Here is a 26,825-nt window from a genome sequence, read left to right as displayed (position 1 = left end):
AACTAAATACTTTAGAAAGCAGTCATTTATAGCTTGAGATAAACCATGACAACTACAATGTTATTAGTGGATTTACTTCAGTCAGAGAGTGAAAACATTTTTAGTTTTTACCCCAGTACTGCAATAATAATTGATATTATATTCTGCCACAGAGTAGGAAAAACATTATCAAAAACAAAAAGTCTAGACATTTGTTTTTGAATATTAAGAGTTTTTTTTTTTTTACTTTTCTGAGGTGGTAATAAACTGAAATGCACATTTCATTTACAGAAGAATTTCAATTTAATTATACCAGTGCAATTTAGTTTTCCTGGTCTGTCATAATATCCTGAAACACTTAAATGAAAAGAAAGTACATTTTTAAAGGCAGAAAAAAAAATAGTTGCTGATGATAGATTTAATTAATCCCCAGAATTCATCATCATATTTTGTGTGAGAAAATGAGATTCTAAAAATGAATTCAGCAGGTTCAGAGTTGTAGCTAAGATACTTGACTAAAATGAAAGTGGCATAGGAAGACTTACAAGTGGACAAAAAGACCAAAGGTTTTCAGCTGTTTACAGAACACTCTGATTATTTTACTTTTCATAATTAATCATTTAGACTACTGCTCTTGAGAAGTGACTTATGTCCTCTTATTGGGACATTAATAAGTCTTTTGGTCTGATAGTATTTTCTTGCCCAGCAAAGTAAAATATGTTTCCTTGAAGAAAGGTTCTTGGCTTATGAAATGGTGGGATATTGAGGAGATTGCCTTTGGTAGAGACTTGATCCACTTTAATATGGTAAGTGAAAGGGCAGAAGGAAAGGGGACAAGCAAATGTACCCCAGGTGAGGATGAGAAACTACTATGATATGCTCAACAGAAACCCTTCTTTTCTTTCTCTCTCATTATTTTCCTTTTAGTATTGGTAGCAGTAACGTATTGATTAGTTAATATATTAACTAGCTATTTTGTGTTTGTTTATTCTTCATCATTCGAGCAATTTATTAGTCTACCATGACATGTGTATCTTAAGGAAGTTTTTGTCCTCAAGTTTACAATCAAATTTTACAGTTATTTTTTTGATATGTAATTATCGTAGTGGTAGAGTTGTATGATTTTTACAAGTTCTGTGTTAGCAATGTGTCTTTATTCTGCCCATTCTTAACACTGACAAGAAGAATGGTTCAAAAAAAAAAATCCCTTAGTCATTGGAACAGAAATTGGAGAATGGAGATGAAAAGTTGCTGCTTAACTGACTAAATTTGCTGAGTTGGAAAGGAGAGCAGGGTTTAGAGGATTCTCTGATTCATTCTTCTTGGGTTTCTGACAAAGAAATAGGGGGTAGTGGAAACCCAGCTGAGCTGCAAGTGAGGGACTTGGCTTTCCACCGGCTGTAGACTGACGAATCAGAGAACTGGAGGAGAGCTGGGAGGCCGTATCTTCCTCCAGAGCCAAATGTAGCCCCACTGAGTGTTCCAGACCTTGGCAAATCATTGTCAACCTGGAGGAAAAGAATGAGTCAAAGTATAACACAATAAAACAGTAATAACCTACTAAGAAAAAATGATTTTGCAAGTATTCTTTCTCTAATACCCAGATTTTAGGAAAGTACCCATGTCCTTTTTAAAAATATTTTATAGAGAAAGCTAAAACCAGTTAAGGAAATGCTATTTCTTACATGTTTCTTATGTAATACCCTCTATTGTCAGGCCAATGCTTATTTTGTATTTTCTTGATATAAAACCAAACATGGGCTCCTCTCCTCACCGGGCCCGTTTCGTAGGGGTGCAGAGCTATACCTCCAACCATTTGCACGGTAGTTTTCAATAGGAACACATCTTGTAATCCATGCATTCAATCCTTCCTGAAGTGGGGTTACATTTCTCCACCCTAAAAGATGGCCATGTTTATTTTCACTCCATTATCACTTCATGCATTTTTGGCTTCTGTTTTGGTTATTTTTATTTACAAAAAATGATAATTAAAAAAATTTTTTACTGTAGGTTTTTAAATGAAACAAGTGTTAAATGTTTTAAAACATTTAATGTACTCTAGGGTTTTTTTGTAAAAATTGTTTTAATGTTACACAGACACCCACTCAAATAACACCTTGATTCATCAAAGTGCATGGGTCAGTAAAAGAGCAAATATGCTCATCATTACAAGCCTCATTTCAGTGGCCTTCATGATATATGTGAAAGGCCACAAGCATTTTCTCTGGTGAAGTGACACTTTTTAAACTATGCAAATCCTAACACTTATCCACACCCCTCTATCCCACATAGAAAGCCAATTTGTTTGTTTTTTTTTCAGAGGGCAGCTCTCATATTTATTAATCATATGGTTGTTAACAACAATAAAGTTCTGTATAGGGGACTCAATGCACAATCATTAATCAACCCCAAGCCTAATTCTCAACAGTCTCCAATCTTCTGAAGCATAATGAACAAGTTTTTACATGGTGAACAAGTTCTTACATAGTGAATAAGTTCTTACATGGTGAACAGTGCAAGGGCAGTCATATCACAGAAACTTTTGGTTTTGATCACGCATCATGAACTATAAACAATCAGGTCAAATATGATTATTCATTTGATTTTTATACTTTATTTATATGTGAATCCCACATTTCTCCCTTATTATTATTATTATTATTTTTTTTAAATAAAATGCTGAAGTGGTAGGTAGATGCAAGATAAAGGTAGAAAACATAGTTTAGTGCTGTAAGAGGGCAAATGTAGATGATCAGGTGTGAGCCTGTAGACTAAGTATTAATCCAAGCTAGCAAGGGCAACAAAACATCCATGGATGCAGAAGATTTCTCTCAAAACAGGGGGGGTGAGGTTCTAAGCCTCACCTCTGTTGATCCCCAATTTCTCACCTGTTGGCCCCCCGCGACTGTGCCTGTCTTAGGTTGTTCCTCCCTTGAGGAATCTTACCCATCTCTGACTAACCAGTCATCTTCCGGGGCCATACAGGAAAGTGTAAAGTTGGTAAGTGAGAGAGAAGCAATATTGTTTGAAAAGGTTGGCTTTTTACTTCTTTGCAGATTTATGCCCTGTGGGTTTTATGCCCAGCATTTGTCTTGAGGTATCTTTACCACTTGGAAGAATTATGATACTCGGTAATTTCGATATGAGGCACGAATTCTACTTAAGGGTTGTAATTAGGCAGGAAGAAGAAAAGCTATAGAAGTAGCAGATGGAAGGAAACATGGGAAGATTGATTATTTCTTTGACATATCTTCTTGTAGTGTAACATAAGCATGTATAGGTTTTAAACTACTACTTAAATTGCGTGCACACATTAACATAATAGGAATACAGCTACATGACCAAAGCAGACCTGCAATTACCAGCCATAGCCAGTGAAACCAAGAAAACCAGTTAGGCACCCTATGCATTTGTGAAAACTTATCAATGATATGATGGATGTTGTCTAACTGAATTTGAATCGTTTGAGAAAAATCAGACAAATTAAAACAACACATTCCTGGGAACTGTTCACATCCCATATGTTCTTTTAACAGTAGATAGTCTATAGTCACAAGATTTTGGAGCACTGCAACTTGCACTTCTCCTAATTCTTGGTTGAGTTCTGACAGTATAGATCCAGTCAAATTTGTTGTTTTACTGTATGCACAGGCCAGCTTAGATATCTCCTTCTTCATTCCAATGGCAAGTCCAGAAACTTGTGGGATGAATGCAGCTACAACTGCAACAGCGCCAAGATCTTTGTTGAAGTTTTTGATGATCATCTTCTGGAATGACTCTTCCAGAGAATGTTGATGTTGGAAGTTCTTCTTCATATCGTATCTTAATTCATTTTCTGGGTAGCCAAATTAGGCTTTGATCCTCCGTATAAACACAAACAAACCCTTTGCCCACACTTTGATATGTCCTTTATACCATTGTGAAGAACTTATTGGAGATCACCACACAGGAGCTGCTTTTTTTTTTTTAAGAGAAAGGAATATTATCAGAAAAATGTACTTCTATAGCTGATCATCTGACACCCTTTAAGTGACCATAATTAAGGATATTTAAAGCATGCATTAATCGGTGATTTGCAGTTAGTTTTATCCTGTCAGGGAGTAATCCCCCTTTTCAGAAAGCTAATTTGTTAGTTGCAAAGAAGAACAGAATATTACAAGCAGCTTTTGATTGCAAATCCAAGGGGAGATTTTTTAGCATTTGAACAGCAAATAAATGTAAGGTTTTCCCTGTGTTTCATACATAGAAATTGAAACCTGAAGGGAAAAGTGTCTTTCCGAGCACTTGAGATCTGAAACCATTTACATGGCTCAAGAGTTAACAACCTATTATGTCTCATTGCCTTCAAGCCCTGTGGTTCCTTACTCCATTGGAGATCGTGATTAATGGTCCTTTCTACTATCAGATCAGCAAAAGAATTCTCCTTGCCATTGCAAGCTATGGTACTAAAACTAGCTCATATTAGTGTTTTATGAGAGCTGCTTCAGTTATTTTTAATAGCCAGGAAGCCTCCATTACAGGGACTTACTTCATAAAGTGGAAATGATTCTAGCCTGCTGCGATGAAAGACAGGGCTTGAGTTCTTTACTTGTTGCCATTCCAACTGTTCTTAACTGTGCGCTCAGCGATTTGAGTTTGCAGTATTCTGCTACAAAAATGTATGTGCCCTCTACCTCTTTCATCCCTCTTTACTTCCTGTTGGAGTTGCTTCCTTTGCCTTTTGTCATATTTCCCCAACTTTTATACTAGTTAAGCATAAGAGTATAAAAAGAGTGTGAATGGGAACTTAAGGTCTAAAGCTCCTCTTCTAAAAGACTTTTGTGAAAGGTCATCATGGAAACCCAAGGGCAGGAGATGCTCATGAGGTTTAAATCTATAGATGGTATCTAATCAGCAGCAGAAATTCTTTTCCATTCCTATTAACCAGAGGCAAGCCAGAGAATCAGCTGCTTACAGGAGGGTTGCACAGCAGTAATGATACCCGAGCATTGAGATTTTCTTGTTCGTTGATTTTAGCAATGGGAATTGTTTCTTCCTTTGAACCAAATCTGTTGAATGGTCCTCCATCTGGTCAATGATGCATATTACATATGACACATGATTAGGAGAGATGAAGAATGTAACCAGTTGCCATGAAAACAGTAGTTATTGTCCTTGTAAAATTAGCAGGTCCAAATGAGGAGCAGTATCTTAACACTTAGAAATGTATAGCTGGGCATCCTGTCCTTGAAGATCTCATGATTTAATGAGGGGAACAAAAGTCATCACACCATGATCATGCTCACACTTCACACTGACTGCTGAGGCTGTAACATCGAGCCCAGGTGCAAGATGGTGGTGGCTTGGTCTGGCGGTGGTGGTGAGGCTCGGTGGGGGGAGGAGGCTCACTGGAGGGGGTAGAGAAGCATACAGATTTGGAGGATATTTAAAGGAAGATGAATTGCCAGGGAGAGAAAGAAGGAGCAGATAGAAATCAGGCTGGGAGATCAGGAGAGTGTTTTGAACTGAAATCCCAAAGAAAAGCCCCTCCAGGAGCAGGGAGCTCTACCCCACATGGAATGCTGCCTGTTCAGGTGAGAATAGACAAGTAAGTTAACGTGCATGGATAGAGAAGGAGGAGGTGAAGAGACTGTGGTCTTACGTAGAGGAAAGTTTGAGGGTCTAAGGGTTAAAAAATGAATCTGTGACTCGGGTACCCAGAAGTTGTAGCATTAAGTGTATGTGGGGTGCTTCCACATAAAAGTCTCAGAATTGGGTGACTGAGTCAGTATTAGCTCTGGCATTCACTGCCACACAAAGAAATGGGTGGTCAGGAGAATTTGAAATATTGATCAAGGCTATTGGCCTGATTGTTGTTTTCCTTAAAAGGAGAAACGAAACTGTCTTTCAAGCTGCTTGCAGTGCTACCAGGGCAAGTCACTACTCGTTCTGTATCTTTGCTTCTCCTTTTAATATTGGGAACATAGCAAAAGAGACAGTCTATAAGAAGCACATGCTTATTTCACTCTAGTGCATATTCATTTATTATAATTTCAGAAGCATAACAATTAGTTACAAATATCAATGGAAGCATGAAAATGTGCATTTTAATGTGTATTTGAAGATCTCCAGAAAATTTAAAAAGTAAGTTTTACTTCAAGGAATGGCATAAAAGTTCTGTAATACTTGGTACTTACAGCCTATTTTTACTGTATCAGCCATCAAGTCAGCAAGTGTTTCTCTGGTATGTGCCTAGCTCTGGTGCTTAAAGATTATGTTCTTTTGCCATTAGTGCCTGTGGCTGATTATCTCAGTGACATAAAACCCAATTCCAGCCCAAGTAGTAGAAGAAAGGCCAGTAAACAAACTGTGGAGAGAGATTTAGATTCTTTAGGAAGAATTTACAAGTGTTTGTAGCAGTCTAAACAAAGTATAGGGCACTTCTGTCCTGTACCTTACTTACTTGATGAAGATAAAGCAGAGACTGAGCAGCCATTTGAAGATGCCATCATAGAGGAATACGGAATCAGGGAACAGCAAATATAAAATTGGATAACATCTAAGTTCTCTCCCAAATCTATAATGCTTTAATTCTGTGATCTTGTTGGCGATCTGGAAGGAGAGTTGTCTCAAATAATTTGTAAGCTCTGACATATTAACAGGCTCACAACTGGATGTCTTAAGAAGCCAGGAACTTATTCAACTTCTGTTGAAAAATAATTAACCTTGAAAAGAATGTTCTCTAGAAAAGCGTATTGGACAGTGGGAGTTCATGATTGACTGCCGCTAATGTGCTTTTGGTTTATCCTTAATTCCAAATTCAAAAACTCCTTTACAGTTTATTTCCACTTCCTGAGGCATTGTTCTCTACTGCAGACAGAAGACAACTGAAGTATTAGAGTTCTGTCTGAACCTGGCAGGTGTCAAAATCCATTTTCAATCTCTGTTCAGAAGCTTGATTCAGTTTGGTTTTACTGTTCAATGTAAAGAGGCCCACTTAGATGTGTTTTTGGTTATTGTCAGTGACAATTTGAAAATGTTCCTGGGTAAATTGCAGCAATTTCTAGGAAGCTGCTAAAAGAAGCCCTTGGGAATAATTATATTTAAATAAGACCCAGCTTGATAGCTGATGAAAGGATGTGGTGGTAGATGTTTCTGGTTCACTGTTACTTAGCTGAAGAACAGGCAGTCCTGAAATGGTTTCCATGCTTTCCTGGCAGGGATAGCTACCATTCGTGTGTTCTTTCCTCTTTGTGTTACCTCTAGAATCCCCTAGAGATAAGATGAAAGGGAGGGAGAGAGCATAATCCAGCACAGGTTTACTTTCAGATCTAGAGAGCTAGGTGGAGAAAGAATGGAAAAGGACAGCCCAGTCAGGGTTTACCTGGGGCTCACAAAAAGAAAGCCACTGGTAGGCAGCTCAGAGATGCTCTGACACCAAACTGTGCTAAAGCCTCAGGGCCATGCGTAGTCCTGGGAATTCAGTTTCCTGCATTCCACTCATTTATTTGTTCAAGAACGTTGTGAACAGCAGGGCCATACTCATTTTAGGTGCTGGACCTGTAAGGGAGAGAAAGTAATAGTGTTTCATGCCATAAATTCACATAGAAATATTTTAATCTAAGTCCACTCATAAAATAAGGGACAGTTCAAATGAAAGATTAGTTAGAAACATTCTTTTATGTCTAGATTATGATCAGATAGAATCTCATGCTTACATTACTTGAAAGGAATTAAATCAGTTTATCACTATTATTATTAAATTAGGCCTCGAAGGAGAAAGGCAGAGTTGTGTTTTTTTGCCTTGTAAAGAAAAACTGTACATGAATAACACATTCTAGTTAAATTATAGTTCATCATAAAAATCAATGAGTCTACATAATGAGTGTTTTAAGGGCCAGTCTTATGCTGAACCATATAAGAAATGTTAATGAAAATAGGACATTTACAGGGTACAAAATGTAGAATAATTATATAACTTTAAGGGTCTCCTCTGTAATATGAATTAGGATTTGTGTTCTTAATATCTTTACGTAGAGTATCTTTAAAACATTCACATTCCCCACTTGCATTTTTGCCCAACAGAATATAGATGGCTGTGTAATCCTGAACCTTGTCTCTGTCCCTGCTTATGTCAACAGACTCTCATCCTGCAAAAATTTGGTATCTATTAACTGCTACTTAAAGCCACAACTCTGGCATCTGCAATGATGTTTTTATCTAGAACTGAATAAAAAAACATAGGGCTTGTGGAAATAGAAGAAGCCTCGGGGTGTTAATAATAGTAACAGTACAACAATACTATGTTTGAACATTTACTTACTAGGTTTGCTGCCTTACAAACATCTTCTCATTCAGTGCTCATCAGATTCCTATTATCAGTCCTATTTTCAAATCAGAAAATGGTTTAGAGAAGGTAACTTCAGAGTGCTCAGTGTCAAGCGTGGATTAAGTGAAAGAATTCAGATCAGAATCCAGATCTTTCTGACTTCCCTGCTTTATGCACTGTGCTGTATTGTCTTAAAAGGGTATTACTTTCAGATGATTCATGTTTCCAGTAAGAAGGAATTATGTGGTATCAATGGTCTGTAAGTGACCCTGGGGAACAAAAGCCCCCAGCTCATCCTCCCCCTCCATGAGGGGTGTCCCTGTGTAGGAGGCTGGCATGAGGGGAGTCTGTTCACAGACTGCGAGAAACTGTGTGGTAAAGCAGCTGATTGAAAGAATGAGGTTTGAAGGCATAGTCATGAGAATTAGGTGTGAGTTGAATGCAGTGAATGCTCAGGAAGTTGTGAGGCACTCTACCTCCCTGTAGACCCTCAGGGTAACAGGTGTGCATTATGTGAATAAGAGAAGGTGCGGTCTGGAGTTTGGAGGCCCATGCAAATGATTTTAATGAGAGGTACTGTTATTATTCTTGAGAAAGTTGTCATGGAACATTGGAGAGTTAAGTTCAGAGCCGTGAACTTCCACTCTGTACAAGGAGCTCGATCTTGACTTTTCAGAAGACATTTGTGGGAAGGTGATAGTTGGAGGTAACTGGCCCAGTTTCTAGAGGAGGTCACAGGTTGCTGAGTCCCTTTAAGGAAACTTGAGAGACTCCATGGGAGTCAGGTTCAGAATCCCTAATACGGAACTTAAACCAGTACAGGGAGCGGCTTGTGATAGATGTTGACATGGAGGCAAATTCAGCTTTACCCAGGTGGTGGTTCTCTTCTATGCTCTACTAACTTTCTTAGAAAAATCTATTTTTAGGAAACTAATGGCAGTGCTATTCCCCAGACACCAAGGAACAGCTTTGTCATCCTCCACCTCCACTCAGCCACTCATGGGACATTAATATGTTTTGACATAAAGGGACACAATTGAATTACTTGGCTTTCATTTCATCTCAGTGTACTTTTTCTCCCCTGTATTCTAGTTGTCTGTTTTCATGTTATTGGTTGGCCTGTAAAATACCAGGTGGGAGATGATCCAGGAGAATCATGACATCAGTCAAGCTGGACAATTTCCCCTCAGAGGCTTGTTAGAAATGTAGAGGGAGACTTCTGTCTCTGGCTCTGAACTTCTTTCAATATCGGGCAGTAGCAGGTGCTATTGTTTATTAGCAGAACCTTATCTAGGAGAGCAATTTTCAGAATAATTACACTGATAATAGCTAGTATATATCGAACACTTGCAATGTGCCAGACAGTTTTCTAAACACATTGTCCATATTGAATTTAATTCTCATAATATCCTGATGAGGGTGGGTCCTGTTGCTATCCTCACATTACCTATAAGGAAACTGAAGCACGGAGTTTCCTGATTAACCAGTAATAAGAAGGAATTTACTTCGAACCAGGCACTCTAACTTGGAGTCTGAGCTCTTAATCACTTTTCTGAGCAGCCTGCTGTTTACAGCAGGATCTAAAATAATTCACAGGGGTTTTCCATCATGGACTCTAATATTGAATGCCCCAAAATTTGCTGATAGGTTTCATCTGAAGCGACACTGCCTAACAGGCCAAGCACCAGGTATCCTACTCAAAAGAGTGGGTTTGAGCAAACTGCCACTGAGGGGAAAAATGGGATGCCCTATAGGTGTGGGAGAAGCTGAGAGCAGGAGAGTGAATGCATAGGAAGGTGGATGGGTGAGAGGGACCAGTGGTTAGTGAAAGTCTCTGTCTTCCTTCTTGCTTAGCTGATTGTTCTGGAGATGAAGTGAGATAACACAGAATTCATTTGGGATCTGGAAAGTTCTATTCAAATGACAGTACTTGTAGTATGTCCACGGTGTGCCACCTGTAAGTCAGGAAGACTGGTGGGAAGCTGTGTTCAGAAGGTAAGAGTGTGTGGGTGGAATGGGTGGGTACAGATGAGAAACTGAGAGGTAGAAGTGCGTGGACAGGGAACAGCACTGAAGGAGTCTGAGAAAGGTGTTAACACACCAGTAAGCCAGTGGAGAGCCCCTGCAGAGAGGGGTACAGTGACTGGCCTCGTCATTCTCTGAATCCTATTTCCCACTATACAGTCACTGCTGGAGCCAGAACTTAGTCTTGATCACCTCCAATCCACTGGAGAAGACTAGAGCTCACTGCTATGAAATCTGTTCTCTCCAAAATTGTTTAGGTAGAGCTTTCTCAATGTCTGCTGTCCGTCATCTTCCATTACAGAGTATGATGGGCCACCTCCTTCTGTGGTTCTAGATTCCTCTTAACTGCTAGGCTTGCAGGAAGTATTTGCTAATTACAGTCTTTGTGGCTCGCGTGGGTGAAGTTGAAAATAAAAAGATCAGACTCCTCTTAGTTTTGTGATAAGCATTTAGTATGAACGTTGTATTTCACTATGTTACCTAAATTCTTTCCTATCTACTAACATTTAATACCTAGCACTCTGTGCTATAATTCTTATTTATGCTCTTGCCCTGAGTCTCCATTTATTTACATATTGGCATAGTTTAAAAATACATTATTTTTCTGAGAATGATGATACTCAATGTAAAATAATCCCCCAATCCTACCATGTAGAGATAACCACTTGGAACAGCTTGTTGAATATTTTCTCCAGACACTTCTCTACATATATACACTCTAAATTCCACAATTTACATGAAGGAGATTATGCCATATATAATTTTCCATGACTTTTTTAACTCAACAGTATGTTGTCAGACTTCCTCCTAAATAAATGTAGATCTACACACTCATTTGTGATATTTTCCCAGTGTTCTCTTGTTTGAAAATACCACAGTTCACTTAGCTATTCTTCTGTCTATTGTTTACTGATGAAGAGTCTGAGTACCACACAGAGATTATCTGACTCTGTTCAGGCTCTATGGCTTTGCTGTCAAATCCCCAGGATTCTTGGCATCATATAGTAGAAGGAGCATGAAACCGATGAGTGAAGAGTCCAAGCTCAGTTCCCAGCTCTGCCACTTAGTGGCTATGTGACCATAAACTCACTTTACCTTCCTGAACCTCGGTTTGCCTATCTATAAACAATGGTGCGTGTATGCATGATATTTAAGGTATGTTCCACTAATTTACAAATATACTGCAGATCATATCACCCATCAAAACAAAAATATGCCAGTTTTGTTTACCAGTACCTGTTCAATGTCCAGCACAATGCCAATACAAAATAGACACATGACAGACGCACTCCTGAGTAGAATAATGCAATGGTTTAATCTGTCTTTCAACTTTCCCTTAAAAGTATTCATCTTGTGGCTTTGTGTTGGCTTAGTTTTTAATCCAGCAGACCTCAGACATTTTTACCTATACACCATCTTTCTTTAGAATTTGGCCACTTAAATTTAAATATCTGGTGTGTGTGTGTGTGTGTGTGTGTGTGTGTGTGTGTGTGTGTGTGTGTGTGTTGGGGGTGAGAACTATGTATGGGTGTGCACATACATATCTATAATTGGATATATGCATGTTATTTAGGGATGAGTAAAGTGGGAGTCTATATGGAGAGAGTAACTATACTTTGCTCTAAAATGAGGTTTTAGACAAGAAAATGAGATTAAATTTTTTTTTTTCACCTCTTCAGAGTTGCAATGAAATTACCTGTGTGTGTGTGTGAGGTGAGGGTGACAGTATCCTGAAAATATTTTAAAAGTATCACTTCCAGCCTCCATCCATCCTTTTCTCTTACCCTTCTTTACTCCCTCTTTCCTTTTGTCTCTTTCTCTTCTTACCTCTTACTTTCCTTGTCTCCCTTCTTTACTGAAATGAACTGAGGAGTAATGCTATTTTGTATGTTAGTCAATGGTGACTTTTACCCAGAATATAAGAAAGGAGAAGCTGCCCTCTGCTTGAAAAAATTCCCTCAATCAAGTATAAGATTATATTCAAAGACAAGGATGTAAGATAAATTCTAGCTGAAATAAGCAGGCGAAGAGAGGCAACAAAGGGCCAGGTAGTTTATTTGAATGCAAATACCCAGGCGAGATTTCCCAGTCTACGGAAATGGAGGCTGGGGAAGTCACGAGAAAGTAGGCAGCGAGTTTTTAAAGAAGGTAGGGGGAGGCAGAGCTTAGATTTACAGCGGTGCGAAGATTGGCTAGCTCAAGGCACATTTTTCAGGCTGGGAGGGGGCAGCAGCCGGGGACTTTGGCACATCATCAGTGTCCGACGTGCTTGCTCCTCCCTCCAGTGCCTCCAGCCTTACAAAGGGGGTTTGTATTATGTTAATATATTGAAGAAATGTATTGACCCATAGTGTTGATGATGAAAATAGTTTCACTCAACTAATGCCCATGATTAAACTATTTTGAAAATGTTACTAACAAACATACAAGGAGTCCAGGTAAAATCAGTCTAAGCATGAACAGAATGCATCAGAAAGTTGGGTATGACCCCTTTTAATTGTTTAATATGTATTCTGAACTAGTTTGAATTGAAATTTTTTAAACAAATTACATATTTTGTTCCCTTCTTAAGAAAGTAGGTTGTGCATATTTTAAAAATCTTTCTTCATTTTGGGATATTCAGAGGCACCATTTATTGTAAGGTGCTTTGACTGAGAGGTGCTCTTAGAGGCTATGGAGGTATGCAGACCACTGATCTCAGTCCTGTGCTTTCGGATTCCTCGTCTGCTTTTGATAATTTTCCTGTCTCTTCTGAGGATCAAGCTGCCAAGTCTGGCTGTTACGAGCCTGTTTGCCGACAGCAGCTCTTCACAGCTCTACACCACTACTCACCATTTCAGATTAGGAGCTTTTTCTGCTTATTTCCATGTTCCTACCTAAACTCCAGAAACCTGCAGTTTCAGGAGAAGTGTTCTTCAGATAATTGCTATATTCTGGTAAAGAATCCAGAATTCTGGTTGGAATGTCAACTTTTTCTTCTAAATAGGAAGAAATGCAACTGCCTTTGGTCCCTCCAAGTGCATACTGACTCCCAACTCCACTCTGTCCTTTATGTCTGACTACTTGGTTCTTGTTTTGCAGTCCCCAGTCTGTTCCAGACCGCCTGAGGATCCGGGTGAACAAAATCAGTTTACAAGACTATGAAGGATTCCACTATGACAAAGAGAAACTCCGGGAAGCTTGTAAGTTGCAAGTGCCTAGTTGATTTCACGTGATCAGCCTATCTTCTTGATCCACCTTGGTCTGATGGAGAGATTCATCTCATGTTGAAAACTATGGTTAGGGAAATGAAGGGAAGCATAGTAACATGTGAACCGTACGTGATGATATATGGGCTGAGGTTACTGGAACCAGAGGAGGAAAGGAGCAGAATAAAATTATTCTGCTGAAGATGCCAAGTTAGGATCTCTTGATTTAACTTGTTTCAGATTTCCCTGATAGGAGAAAGCAGAAATTGGTGATACTACCCAGTGTATAAACATCTAGAAAACTCTTGAGACAGCACAAGTCTCTCCTGGACACTGCATTACTGAATAATATCCTCATTTTTCCACACAGGTGTGACAGTTACCTGTGAACACACATCCAGCACTTTGAGCTATTATTTGTGTCATGTCCAAGGCCCACAGAATATTCAGTGTCATGACAAAGTGATTCACTGAGGAGGTGCCAATGTGTCTGAAATCTTAAATTAAGTCAACTATGAATTACCTCTCAATGTTCATATTTTCCATATTCTTCTTTAAATACATAACTGAGGTTTAGCTCACCTTGTCTGTCATTCACTGTTCATTGGGCACTCTTTATATTCTAGTCACTATTTGAGATTGCTGTCTGGAGGGTGAGATGTGGGGTAACTGGGTAAATAGGCCAGAAGAGGTTTAGATCACAGGTGTGTTAGAATCTAGGGCTCTGGACCCCTCTGTAGCTGTGGAGGCCAATATTCAAGTGCAGTGAAGTCAGACAGGATTGGGGCCAGTGTCTGAGCCAGGCAGGGGTGCCAACAGAAAGAGGAGTTTTATGCAGAATCAGAGATTTTTGAGAACTAAAACCCCAAACTGGCTCCATATGTGGGCCTGCGTGCAGCTGTAGAAGACACAAACAGTACAGCCGGCAGGGACGAATAGGGATGCACTCCTGGTTAAATGACTTCCAAGCTCTGATTCCTGAGCCTGTGGCCTGGAGCGGGCTTTAGGGGATGGAAATCCTGACATCCTGAAACAGTGGCCGGGGGGTGCAGAGCTTTCGGATCTGGTGGTGGCAGTGAGCAAGGATCCGTTTCCCTGGTAGTCCAATCGCTGACCCTACCAGGGACTTCTGTGTGAAATGTCTGCTTTCCAGAATTCTCGCTGCTGCTCCAGCTTCCTCAAGCCTCTCGGTCCTTTTCCTTAACCATCGATACTCTCTGGTTTCTCCCCAGCCTCCTCCCTCTGGGATTTCACTCTCATTTCTCTTGGGGAGGAAAGTTTGAGATGGAGGAAGAGCAAGTCCCTGAACTTCTGCATTTCTACTTTCTAGAAATAACAGATTACATTTTCTAATGTGAATGACATTATGGCAGACTAGCACAAAATCTAATTTTACGTGTAATGTGAGGGACATACATGTTTGCAGTGGGAAGTGTAGCTACAGTGTAAGTTAAACTGGCTTTAAGAGGCTCCTAGTTATAAAGAATAGTGTTGTGCGTTCTTTCTCCTTTCAAACTTCTAAACAAATGACTTTGAAAATTTTTGAAAAAGTTTTGAAAAATAAAAAAAAAGGAGAATGGATCTCAAGTTAGCAATATTTTGCAGCTTACCATTAGCTCCAAAGAAAGTCAGTTTAGAAGTGTAGAAGCATGTGACATTTTTGGCTGACATGAGATTTGAGGCTTATCTGTGGATTTCAGTGATCTGTTCTATCTTTTCTGTCACATTAGCTGTCCACCATTGCTAGAGGTAATTGTGATTTGAGTTTTTAAGAAAAGATGACATTTCCTGGCATGTACTTTACTCATCATATCTTATGTGATAAAACCTCTATGGGAAGCAACTCTTTGTAGCAAACTGGAAGAGGAGACTTGCTATAAATATAAGTCTAATGAATTCAGCAATGTCTTTGGGACCTGAAAGAACAACAAAGCTCTCAAAAAGAGAATAGAGGTGTTACCTCATTCTAAAGATTTGGGTTTGAAAAAAACAATATGTATATGAAGAAGTAAAGGTGGCCAACTCAGTCATTCCACTTTTATGATGATGCTTCTAACCTGTGGTTGTTCAGGAAAGGTTGTCATTTGGGGTTATGAATCTGTGTTACCCTTACTCTGTAGCCTAGTTCCAACTTGTAACTGACTACAGATTCATGGGAAGGATGGCAGAGCGCAAACTGGGTATAAAAGTTCAAGTCCATATGTAATATACGATACCAAATAGATATTATTTCAGATGCATTAATTAAATGACATGCATAGAGCACATGTAGATAAAAGGGATTCTAGGAAAGCACTGTGACCTGTATCCCAGAACAAAGAAAGTGAATACTCTTAGGTCATTCATTTATTGTCAACATCCAAAGTGTAAACTAGAGCAGTACTGCATTACTGGGTTAAAAAAAAGTAATTCCCTTTCTTGTTGATACGCCAAGTGATTCATCCAGGCAGCACGTGGCCATTTGTCATCACTGTTTAATAGAATCTTGCTCGTGTCTGGATCATTATTCATATTAGATTACAAGCTTGAATGTCTGTTGTCTAACAAAGCCCCGTTTCTGTCTGTAAGGCAGGACTCCTTGGTAATTACAGGATGGCAGCCCTTTTAATTGCTTTATTTTAGCATAGAGAAAGGTGACTCTATACTGTTTCAGATACTCCCCATCTCCCATGGAGCCTCAGCTCACCTGGGTGTGGCATTCTCCCTAAAACAAAAGCATGAAGAGGATTAGTCTTTGCTAATCCCTCCTCCTGCTCTTGCTGGTAAATTTGAATATTCTTCACTGGATTTATGAGTTATCAGCCCTCAAGGTAGTGGTCATGATGTCCAACAGAGGAAAGTCTATTCAACTTAAGAGGTAAGATGTGAAGAGAAAGTGGCCATGTTAAAAAAAATTCTTAAAATAAAAACACAATACTGATAGCAGAAATTCACTCCCATAATCTGAGTGTGATATAAATGAGTCCTTAATAAAGCATGTAATCATATACTCTAGGCAAAGGGTAATCAGTTTTTGGAAATCTGTTAATTTCTAAATTCAAAAGAGTTCTTTTGAGTTTTTGAGATAAATTTCTATATCCAGAATAATTTGCTACTGGCCAAGATTTAACTCTATCTCATGTAGACTCACAAAACCTTACTTCAGCACTTTACTCTGCACTTTTGAATTAACCATGGTAATTCCTATGAGTGTAAGGCCTAAAACACAAAAGCAAAAACCAGTTTGGAACTAACTGAAAGCAGATACAGCCTATAAAGGTAGGAGGGGACTAATATTTGTTGTTTATCAAATGCAGTGTTCATACATCATCTCAGTGTAATGGATATCATCGGGATATTCGCGATGTGTATCGATGCAATGGGTAATATATGTTATGTCAGTATATTATTCCCCGGTAAAGACTACTGATATAAGAACTGAGCTCTTGGCAATGGATGTATAATTTCCTTGTCTTTTGTTTACCACCTTTGTAGAAGAGTCAGAAATGTTTGAATCTCAGTTGCAGCCTTGACCAAGTGACTCTCCGATGACCACATCTCCCATCTCTGAGATGAGAGCAGAGTGGCGGCTTCACGGAGTAGTGCCCGTTAAACGCTATCTTGTACGTGAACCCCCCGGCGCACAGTCTGGCGTGTTGCCATGCTCTCCAAACATGGGAGCTGTGACTTGCGGCTGCTGTTGCTGAAGACGCGCTACTGGCACAGCGCCCCTCAGTCTGCAGGTCCAAAAGCCAGGCTCAGGGCAGCTGACCTCTACTGTCATGCACAGCTCTTCCTCCCAAGTACACACACCACCACCCTCCGGCTCACATTCTCCTTTCTGGAAATAGAATTTAAAACACTGATAAATACCCCAGCAAGATTATAGGGAGAAAATAGAATTCATCAATTTACTTCTATTGTGTCTGCTAGTATAATGAGGCTGCTATGATGGCAGCATATTTAAACCTATGAAACCTGTAAACAGTGACTGCCCTATTTGGTGATCTGGCCAGAGAGCTGGAAACTCCCTTGTTTAAGTCCTGATGCAGTTTCATAATCGCATCATTTGGTATACATCAGTGAATTAAAAAAAAAAAAGGAAAACAAAATTTTGCAGGGGCAATAGTTTTAGATTTACAAAAAAGTTGCAAAGATACTGCTTGCTGCTGCAAGTTCCTGCCTACACGTCACCCAGTTGTTCCCATTGTGAAACATCTTCTATTACCTGGTACCTTTGTTACAAAAACTGCTATTGCTTTATTACTGTTAACTAAACTCTGGACTTTCTAACCCAGGATCCGAGCCAGGGCGTACATCGGGTTAGCACGTCCCCCTTCTCTCCTCTGCTGTGTGACAGCTTCTCCGTCTTTCTTTTCTACCCCCCTATAACCTTGATGGTCTGGAGGAATACTGATCAAGTATCCTGTAGATTATCCCCCAGTCTGGCTCTGGCTGTTATTTTACTCATAATTAGACTGGAGTTGGGGGGTCTGCAGAAAAAATACTGCAGAGCCGAAGGGCCCCTCTTGTCCCCTAATGCCAGGGGTTTCCTGATACTCACATGGCATCCCTGGTGATGGTAACCTGTCACTTGGTTAAGGTTGGGTTTTCTTGGCTTCTCCACTGTAAAGTCATCATTTTTTCCTCCCCCTATGCTATTTGTATGTGAGTCCCTAAATCTAACCCATCATCCAATGAGAGGGTGGGTGGAGAGGTGGATCACTGGATTTTTTCACTGTTTTCAGTTTTCATATTTGACCTCAAAATGGTGAAGTCATTCACTCACTGATGCATCCATGCTTCCAAAAACTGTATTTGCATCGATTATATGCTAGTTGCCACACTAGATGCTAGGCATTGAGCGGTGAAACTGGGACGTCTACTGTTACAATAGCACTTAGAACACGTTTATTGAGTGCTTACTCTGAGCAAAGGGTGGGGGAGAAGACACCTCGCCAAAGCAAGCATAAACCTGGTTTGCTGGAGGTTTTTTCTCATGTGAGGAGGATTGGGACAGGGCTCTGGGAACACTAGGTACCTATTTGCCTAGCAAACATCATTTAAATAACTAAGGGAAGGAATGGATGCATATGAAAGAATAAGGAAAGTCTTCTAACACTAATTAGCTGAATGACCTTTGGTAATGCATTTATCCTCTTCAGGATTCCTTGCTTTATCTGCTAAATGCAGCAGTTGAATTATTTATTTCCTAAGAGCATGCTATATTGTAACAAATGTGTAGCCCTATAGAAATTACATAGGATTTAAAGTGTTTCCTCCTTACGGGTCTCCTTTGTGAAGTTTTTAAAGCTCCAGCATCACTCGTTATCGTGAGTGTGAGCGTTAGAAAATTGCACAAGTGCATTTTTCTTCATGAGTTTGCTAAAAACACTGACTTTTTTCTATCAGTTGTTTCATTTAAAACGGAATCTTTCCCCCTCATTTAACAAGTTGACAGCGGACTGTTCAGTGGAGATTAGGCCTTCATTCAGTAGAAGTAGGTGTTGCATTTTGAAATCTGTCTTCTGAAGGGTGTTGTCCATCCGTTTGCGAGTGTGTAGGAGGAGGATTCTAGGCCAAGGAGGGCTTTGGATTTTATCAACATAATGAGAAGGCTCTGGAAGTATTTCAAAAGATGTTTGGTGACATGCCTGCATCTATTCTGATAATTCTAGCTGCCAAGTGGGGAATTGATGGTTGGGCTGCAAAGGTAGAAGAAACAGGACCAGATTCAAGGTGATATTCTGAAGGTTAATGTAGCAGAGTTGGGAAAAAACAGTTGGATTCTGGATATATTTTGGAAGTAATGCTTGTAGGATCAGATGATGGGTTAGCTATACTCTGTAAGAGGAAAAAGTGATTGAAGGATGCTCATGAGGTTTTGGCCTTAGCAACTTGGTAAATAGAGGTAGGGGTGGACCCAAAGGAGCCCAGGATGCAAGAAGCAGCACACAGTGAGCCAGACTAAAACAGGAGAGCTTGTTGGTTGGAAGTCGAGAGAAGAAAAATGTTTTATAAGAGGAGTGATACCTGTGTCATATGCTCCAGAGATGTGGAGTAAGATGCCTGCTAGGAATTAGTGATTGACTTTAGGTGGAAGGTGGTTATTAGTAACATCACAAGGGATTATAGAGTAAAAACGGTGATGGTGAATAGAGTGAGGGCATGTGCAAATGGGAGCAAAGGATGAGATTCCACAGAGATTGCTCTTTTGAGGTGTTTAAATGCAAAGGGGAGAGAAATGGGATGGTGGCTGGAAAGGGATGTGCAATCAAGGAAGGAGTTTTTTTTATACCCTGTAGGATAGTACAGCTATGTGTGCTGGCACGCATATGCTGATGGAGCAATCCACAGAGATTAGAGAGGGAGAACTTGGCTCCAGAGAGCACTCCACTGCAGGAGCTATGCCCCTGAGCAGCGGAGGTGGACCCGTGCTCTGTGGAGGCTGGCCAGGCTCTCGGGCGTCCACAGGGGGAAGGAAGGCAGGTAGACTTGGGGATGTGGTGCTAGGGAGAAGCAGAAGTTCTGTTCAGATTACTTTCATTTCCTCAGTAACCAAGTAGCCTACTAGCTAACAGCAGGGAAGGGGAGGGTATCAGTGTTCAGGTAGAGAGGAGAAAGTTTGAAATAAAGAATTTGAAAAGCGCACCAATGAGTGGCCTGGGAAGAAATGCCGAGCAACGCTTTAGATACGGATCATTGAATTCCTTAGATTTTCCTGAGCTCAGGGGTGCAACTTGTCAGTTCCTGGGGGAACATGAATACACTCTCTGCCTTTCTAACTTCAGAGGTTTGGATGCCAGGGGACTATATTAGGCTGAAAGATGATAATCTTATTTTTAACATAAATCTCTTTGTTATCTAGTGTTGTTTATGATTCAAAGCCTTGCTTTCTTTACAAGAAAATAAGAAGTGCTTCCAGAGCTGGGCTTCACTAGGTGCTAATGATGTGAGGTCTCAGACAAGGATATAGTGAACCCAAAATACTGATAATGATATTTTATCCTTCTTTCATTGTTAAAAGTTAGCCTTTGGTGATATGAGTAACCAATTTCAGGTATATCCTTAAGTCTCTGCCAAAAGGAATGTTTTTCCTTTTCACTGGTTTATTCTATGTGTGCGCACATACACACGCATGCACGCACACACACACACACACACACACACACACAAATAACCAATTCCTACTGCTTATGTACCAACCTAGTCCACTTTGTTGTTTCCTTTCCAGGTTGACAATTGGGATATCGGCTCAGATAGTAGTTAGGTTTCTCTTTAAAGACTTTCTTCTAAGAGCCTTGTATAAAATTTTACTTTTTTATTCATTACGTCAGTGTGTGAGTGGTGTGATGTCAGCCACTGAAGAGTCATGACATCAAATTTAGTAATAAATATAGCACCTAGTGTTTGCAATAGAGCTTCCTTGTTTACAGAGGGCTTTCACATCTCTGTGTGTTATCACAGGGACCCTTACAAAGATTGCCTCACACAGGGTCACATAACTGTGGCAGGATTTTAGTAAGAATTTACATCTTCCCTCTCCTAATCCAGTGTATCTTCTAGTACACAACCCTACTTCTTTGTAAAGACATAGCCGTGCACTTAGAGAAATGTGTTCTCAAGAAAAATTTGGAATCACAGTTCTTGTTAGTGGGTAGGTTCCCTGCGAAATGGACTCTGACTTTTGAGTTTCATGAGTAGGAAGTTGATTGGAAATTCGCCAAGATGAAACAACAGCTGCCAAGAAGGAGGAGAGTAGAGTGGTCAGAGAAAGAACTGACTTGGATGTATTTGCAGCAGAGGACTCTGCCAGGACAGTTGGATCTGGGATGGCCATTTAGAGTTATCCCCATTGAGGCACGAATTACTGGATACAGATCTGGTGGTGGCCTGGGAGGGAGGAGACCTTGAGTAAAGTAGCTTCTTTCCTGGAGGTGGTCTCAGCTTCGAGCTGTCAGCAGAGCCACACTTCCAGCAGCTGAGGGGATGAGAGCCTTAGTCCCGTCCTGGGTCTGGGTGGGGTGCTTCAGCTCTGAAAGCACCATCTTGTCTACTTAGCACCTGATTTTTGAACTAAGGCCAGGAAGGAACCATCCACACACCAAAATTCTTCAGTCCATGAATTCACTTCTTCATTAACAATTATTTATTGAACACCTACCACATATGAAGCACTGTCTGAGATACTGGGGATTAGGTGCATATGTTTCTCTGTTTGTATCTTTTGGCCTGACCTCCTTACTATGGCAAATTCATGGAATTGGAATATAAATTAGTTCCCTGTTTTCTTAGATGTGGCAGAGTTAGCTAAGTGAAACTTGAAATGTTAATGCTGACCTGTTCGTAAAAGTTCTTTTTGGCATGAACTATTGTCAAGCCAAATATTCTCCACTTTAATTTGTGTGATTAAAACTGGACTTGTAAATGCAACACAAACTAAATTTTGGGTTGTTTCTAACAACTCAGGGATAACTCCAGAGTTTGATCTTCAATAAGATGGACATTTCTTCTATATATTTTCTGATTTATTGGTAATGATATTGAACTGAATAGAACCAAGGACAGAAATTTGTATTAGTCTGAAAATACTCTCTTTGCAGACTGACTCAGAACCACAGTTTTAAGTGCTAGTTACATAAGAGCGTTCAGGCCTTTCAAGGTTCACCCTGGTGGAAAGCACTCTCTTAATACTTAGTGGGTTTCCTAAATCACTGACCCACTTCCACCCTTCTAGGTCACTGATAAGCAAAATTAGAGCTTCCTAGGTTGTCAGCTGCAAAAGATGTGCTTGCTTATTAAGACTTCCCTATTTAACATCTCTACATGGCATGGTCTATGTACAGTTTGTTTATTCTTTTTTTTTCCAGAAAGAGACTTAGGACCTTTCAGCAGATTTTAGGAGATGTCTGTATCATTAATTCTCCACATGTGTCCAGTCAACTCAGAAATTCAGAGCTGCATGACTGAATGTTCCCAGCATGTAACAGTTGGTGACCTTACCCATCACCATGCAGTATAATAGACACTGGGATGTTGAAATTATGAAAGAATTGAACAAGCGTCTCTAGCTGTCATTTTGAGTATTTAAGTTCTGGGTATAGTTATGAGTCTTTGATTTGGGACATTTTGTATTTCATCTGACTTTCACATTTATTTGTCTAGTTAGGCCTTGTAGCCAAGATTCCACAAGTTAAGTACTTATCATCTCCCAAATAGTAGAGCACAGCAGTTAATTATCAGTGGTGGTTCTGCCCTGTATCTGGGAATTTTGCAAATATTACCTTCCTGATAAAAGTGCCTGGAAAAAGTTATATTGTTTTCGAATGCCCATTGTCAAGCACCTTCTAGAACCTCACAGTTAAACACTTCTATCACATTTAACACTGGGACTGAACACCAAGGAATTTCATAAAACGTTTTGTTTACTAGAATTTTGTTGCGTGCGACATTAAGAAACCTCACTGAAGTGGAATTCTCTCCGTCAAAAACAGCCGTGTTTATTGTTGTCAGTAACCTTTCACGTTAAGTTGAAAGACGTTTAGAATGGTTTGACCTGGTCCTTTGGTTTCTATTATTTACTGGAAGAGAGTATTGGGCTTTTGCTCATACTTTCCTCTGGATTATCACTGGTAATACATGAACCAAATTTATCAAAAGTAGGAAAAAAGAAAACTCATGCAATTAGAAACATTAGGTAAGATTGGGCTGCATTCTCCACCTGAATCCTTTTATCTTCATTCAGAAGACTGCTTTAACATCTTTTTTTCCTGGGATTCTTCTTTCTCACTTCTCCTTTTCCATTTATCATGTCCTGTATGCTGATAATTAGAAATAGAAAAAAGGATCTGTTACAAACGAATTCCTAGTTCCTGAGGTATTGCAGTCGGGGTTCTGATGGGTGTCTGGGGAGTTAGCAGCATCTCCGTCCCTCCTCCTGACTCCCTCTGCTCTTGGTTTTCAGGCGTGAGAATATTCTTTATTTTTTTTTAATTTTTTTTATTGAAGGGTAGTTGACGCACAGTATTACATTACATTAGTTTCAGGTGTACAACATAGTGATTCAACATTTATATACATGATAATTCTAGGTACCAGCTATCACCATACCAAGCTGTTACAATATCTTGACTGTATTCATTACATCCCGGTTACTTATTATTTTACCATTGGAAGTATATACTTTTTTTTTTTTTTTTTTTTTGTGAAGGCATCTCTCATATTTATTGATCAAATGGTTTTTAACAATAAAATTCTGTATAGGGGAGTCAATGCTCGATGCACAATCATTAATCCACCCCAAGCCTAATTTTCGTCAGTCTCCAATCTTCTGAGGCATAACAGACAAGTTCTTACATGGAGAACAAATTCTTACATAGTGAATAAGTTCTTACATGGTGAACAGTACAAGGGCTGTCATCACAGAAACCTTCGGTTTTGCTCATGCATTATGAACTCTAAACAGTCAGTTCAAATATGAATACTCATTTGATTTTTATACTTGATTTATATGTGGATACCACATTTCTCTCTTTATTATTATTATTTTTAATAATAAAATGCTGAAGTGGTAGGTAGATACAAGATAAAGGTAGAAAACAGAGTTTAGTGTTGTAAGAGAGCAAATGTAGATGATCAGGTGTGTGCCTGTAGACTATGTGTTGATCCAAGCTAGACCAGGGCAATAAAACATCCACGTATGCAGAAGATTTCTCTCAGAACAGGGGGTGTGAGGTTCTAAGCCTCACCTCTGTTGATCCCCAATTTCTCACCTGATGGCCCCCCTGCGACTGTGCCTGTCTTAGGTTGTTCCTCCCTTGAGGAATCTTACCCGTCTCTGGCTAACCAGTCATCTTCCGGGGCCATACAGGGAAATGTGAAGTTGGTAAGTGAGAGGGAAGCCTTATTGTTTGAAAAGGTTAGCTTTTTACTTCTTTGCATATTTATGCCCTGTGGCTTCTATGCCCAGCATTTGTCTTGAGGTGTCTTTACCACTTGGAAGAATTATGATACTCGGTAAATTTGATATGAGGCACGAATTCTATTTAAGGGTTGTAATTAGGAAGGAAGAAGAAAAGCTATAGAAGTAGCAGGCGGCAGAAAACATGGGAAGATTGATTATCTCTTTGACATATCTTCTTGTAGAGTAACTTCAGCATGTATAGGTTTTAAGCTACTACTTAAATTGCGCGCACACATTAACATAATAGGAGTATAGTTACATAACCAAAGCATAACTGTAATTACCAGCCATCTCCAGTGAAACCAAGAAAACCAGAGAATATTCTTAAGAATTCTGCCTGTAACAACATTCCGACTTGGGAGGCCCTCTCAGCCTTTTTAGGAGTTATCAGCTGCCTTTGAGGCATTTATAACTGGCTTTTGTCATCCATCGTTTTTTAATTATTTTCAAAATGCACTCTCCTTCCCTCCTTCTCTCTCTGCCCTGCCGCCTTTATTTCCTTGCTCACTATAGCTTAGCAGGCTCCGTCCCGGTGGTGTCAGGTCACAGGGAGGTTGTCACTGCCCTGGCCACGCGAAACAACTTTGAGTCACCCTCGTTCCTTTTCCTTCTCACCAACCATGATCACGGAGTTGGCTCTGGTTTTAACCTCTCCTACCTACATGTTCCTTTCTTATCTTTACTGCTACTTCCCCGTTGCTCATCTCGTTTACTGGTATAGCTTCCTGATTCCTCTTCCTGCCAACCACCTTGCCTTCCATTAATTTGTCTTCCACACCTCTGCCAACGCTTTTTCTAAAGTGTTGTCAACAAAAATTGCACTGGGCAAATTAAACAGGCAAGGAAGACTATTCAAGGCTGTTGCAATAGGGAAGAGGAAGTGACCTCAACTCTGCTGGAACAAAAGGTGGGAAAATTGTTCAGCACTGGGCTGAGCTAGTAGAAAAGTGGTGGGTAACATGAATGGGGAGGTCAGTCAGTGCTAGTAGGGTGTCTGTGTTACTAATGTTGTAGGTTAGCAGCAATGAGTCCGGCTCCTACCCACCGACTGAGGCCAGGAGATGGGGGCATTATCTTCCTTGAACGCTTGCAGCTTGATTCCAGTTTAGTCAAGCTGAGGGGAATATTGAGGCCTTCCTGGTCAATGTAAACCCGAAACCTTCATCTTCTGTTGGAGACCCTATAGCATCTTCCCTTCCTTTTGAAAATAAAGTCTCAGCTTCTAGGCTTAAAAATACCAAGCTTCTGCCATTGGCCTCATCCTTTTTTCTCTGCAGCCACCAGTCTTCCTAGTGTTGACTTTTGCTTCTTTTCATGCATTGGTTTCTTAGAGTCTGAGGATGGTCCAAGATTTAGAGAATTCCCTTTGTCTGAAAAACTCTTGTCTCTTTTGTCAAACTACTTTATTTTCTTCATTTGGGAAGTAACTCCTCTTGAAAGTATGTCCTGTCTTGGGCAATGTGCAGCTCCTCTGGATCCTAAACACTCTTGGTCTTTGTCTGTCAGAATTCCTATCACAAGGCACGTAATCAGTAGGATGTTTTTATGTCCCTGCCTTCTTTTCCATCTGTGGATAAAATGAAAGTTCCGTGGCCAGAGTTCTCACCTGGCCCTGGTTGGCTAGCTCACTACACATGTGTGAGCAATATGTTGTTATTGACTCTATATAAAGAGCCCCGCCCACTGCTCTGGGTGACAGGGTGGTATGGCTGCAAGGCTGCAGGAGAGCAGAGCAGAGGCTGGAGTGGTGACAGTGCCAGGAACAGAGACCCAGAGACAGAGACCAGCTTGCTGCCTGCAGATTCACTCTGAGTGAACGAGATTTTAGTGATTGACCTGCCACCGTGGAAATAAAGTTGGGTATAACCCTTTCACCCCAAGAACATTCTACTGTCATTTCTTTGGTCACATAGAATCCATAGTGAACTTGCCCAGGGTTGAAACCCATTGGCAAGACACTGTCTGTGACACCTTGAGGGCAGGTTCTGTGTCTCACTCAGTAAATGTCCAACTCCTGGCACTAGAGTTGTTCTGGCATGAGAAAAACCTTGGAACTTGTGTGCTGAATGTTTAAGTGAATGACCTGAAAAATATTTTGGTATAATTTACTGTATATGCAATATATATTTACCAAATTATGTGAAAATGAGTACCAGGAGTTGTTATTTAAGATTATAAATGCCAAAGAATTTAAGAGGATTTATAAAGACATGAGTTGCATGTCCTTCGGGTTGCCTTCTCAGATAGTATACTATCAAAATAAAACACAGAATTTGATCTGTATTTCAAAACCTGGATTTGTAGAGAACCTACTAGTTTCTAGAAAGCACACCTCCAAAATATACCATCACATTGAATGCAATGAAAATTACATAGTTTACTT

At 40.0% G+C, this 26,825-nt stretch overlaps 1 protein-coding gene across 10 annotated transcripts in view; it reads left to right on the top strand.

Moving 5' to 3' along the window:
• DGKI (diacylglycerol kinase iota) overlaps positions 1 to 26,825 on the top strand; it is a 395,960-nt gene that overhangs the window by 273,968 nt on the left and 95,167 nt on the right. For all 10 annotated transcript variants that reach the window (XR_008998562.1, XM_057504799.1, XM_057504796.1 and 7 more), the window contains one exon: positions 13,394 to 13,494. Coding sequence is in view for 9 of the 10 variants with exons in the window: in XM_057504799.1 (XP_057360782.1) it covers positions 13,394 to 13,494 (101 nt within the window). In the remaining variant the exon portion in view is untranslated. The remainder of the gene's footprint in view (positions 1 to 13,393; positions 13,495 to 26,825) is intronic.

This window comes from Manis pentadactyla, chromosome 7, assembly GCF_030020395.1.
Source record: "Manis pentadactyla isolate mManPen7 chromosome 7, mManPen7.hap1, whole genome shotgun sequence".
Lineage (NCBI taxonomy): Eukaryota > Metazoa > Chordata > Mammalia > Pholidota > Manidae > Manis > Manis pentadactyla.
The sequence above is the reverse complement of the archived record's forward strand: the minus strand, read 5'-3'. Positions and strand labels throughout refer to the sequence as shown.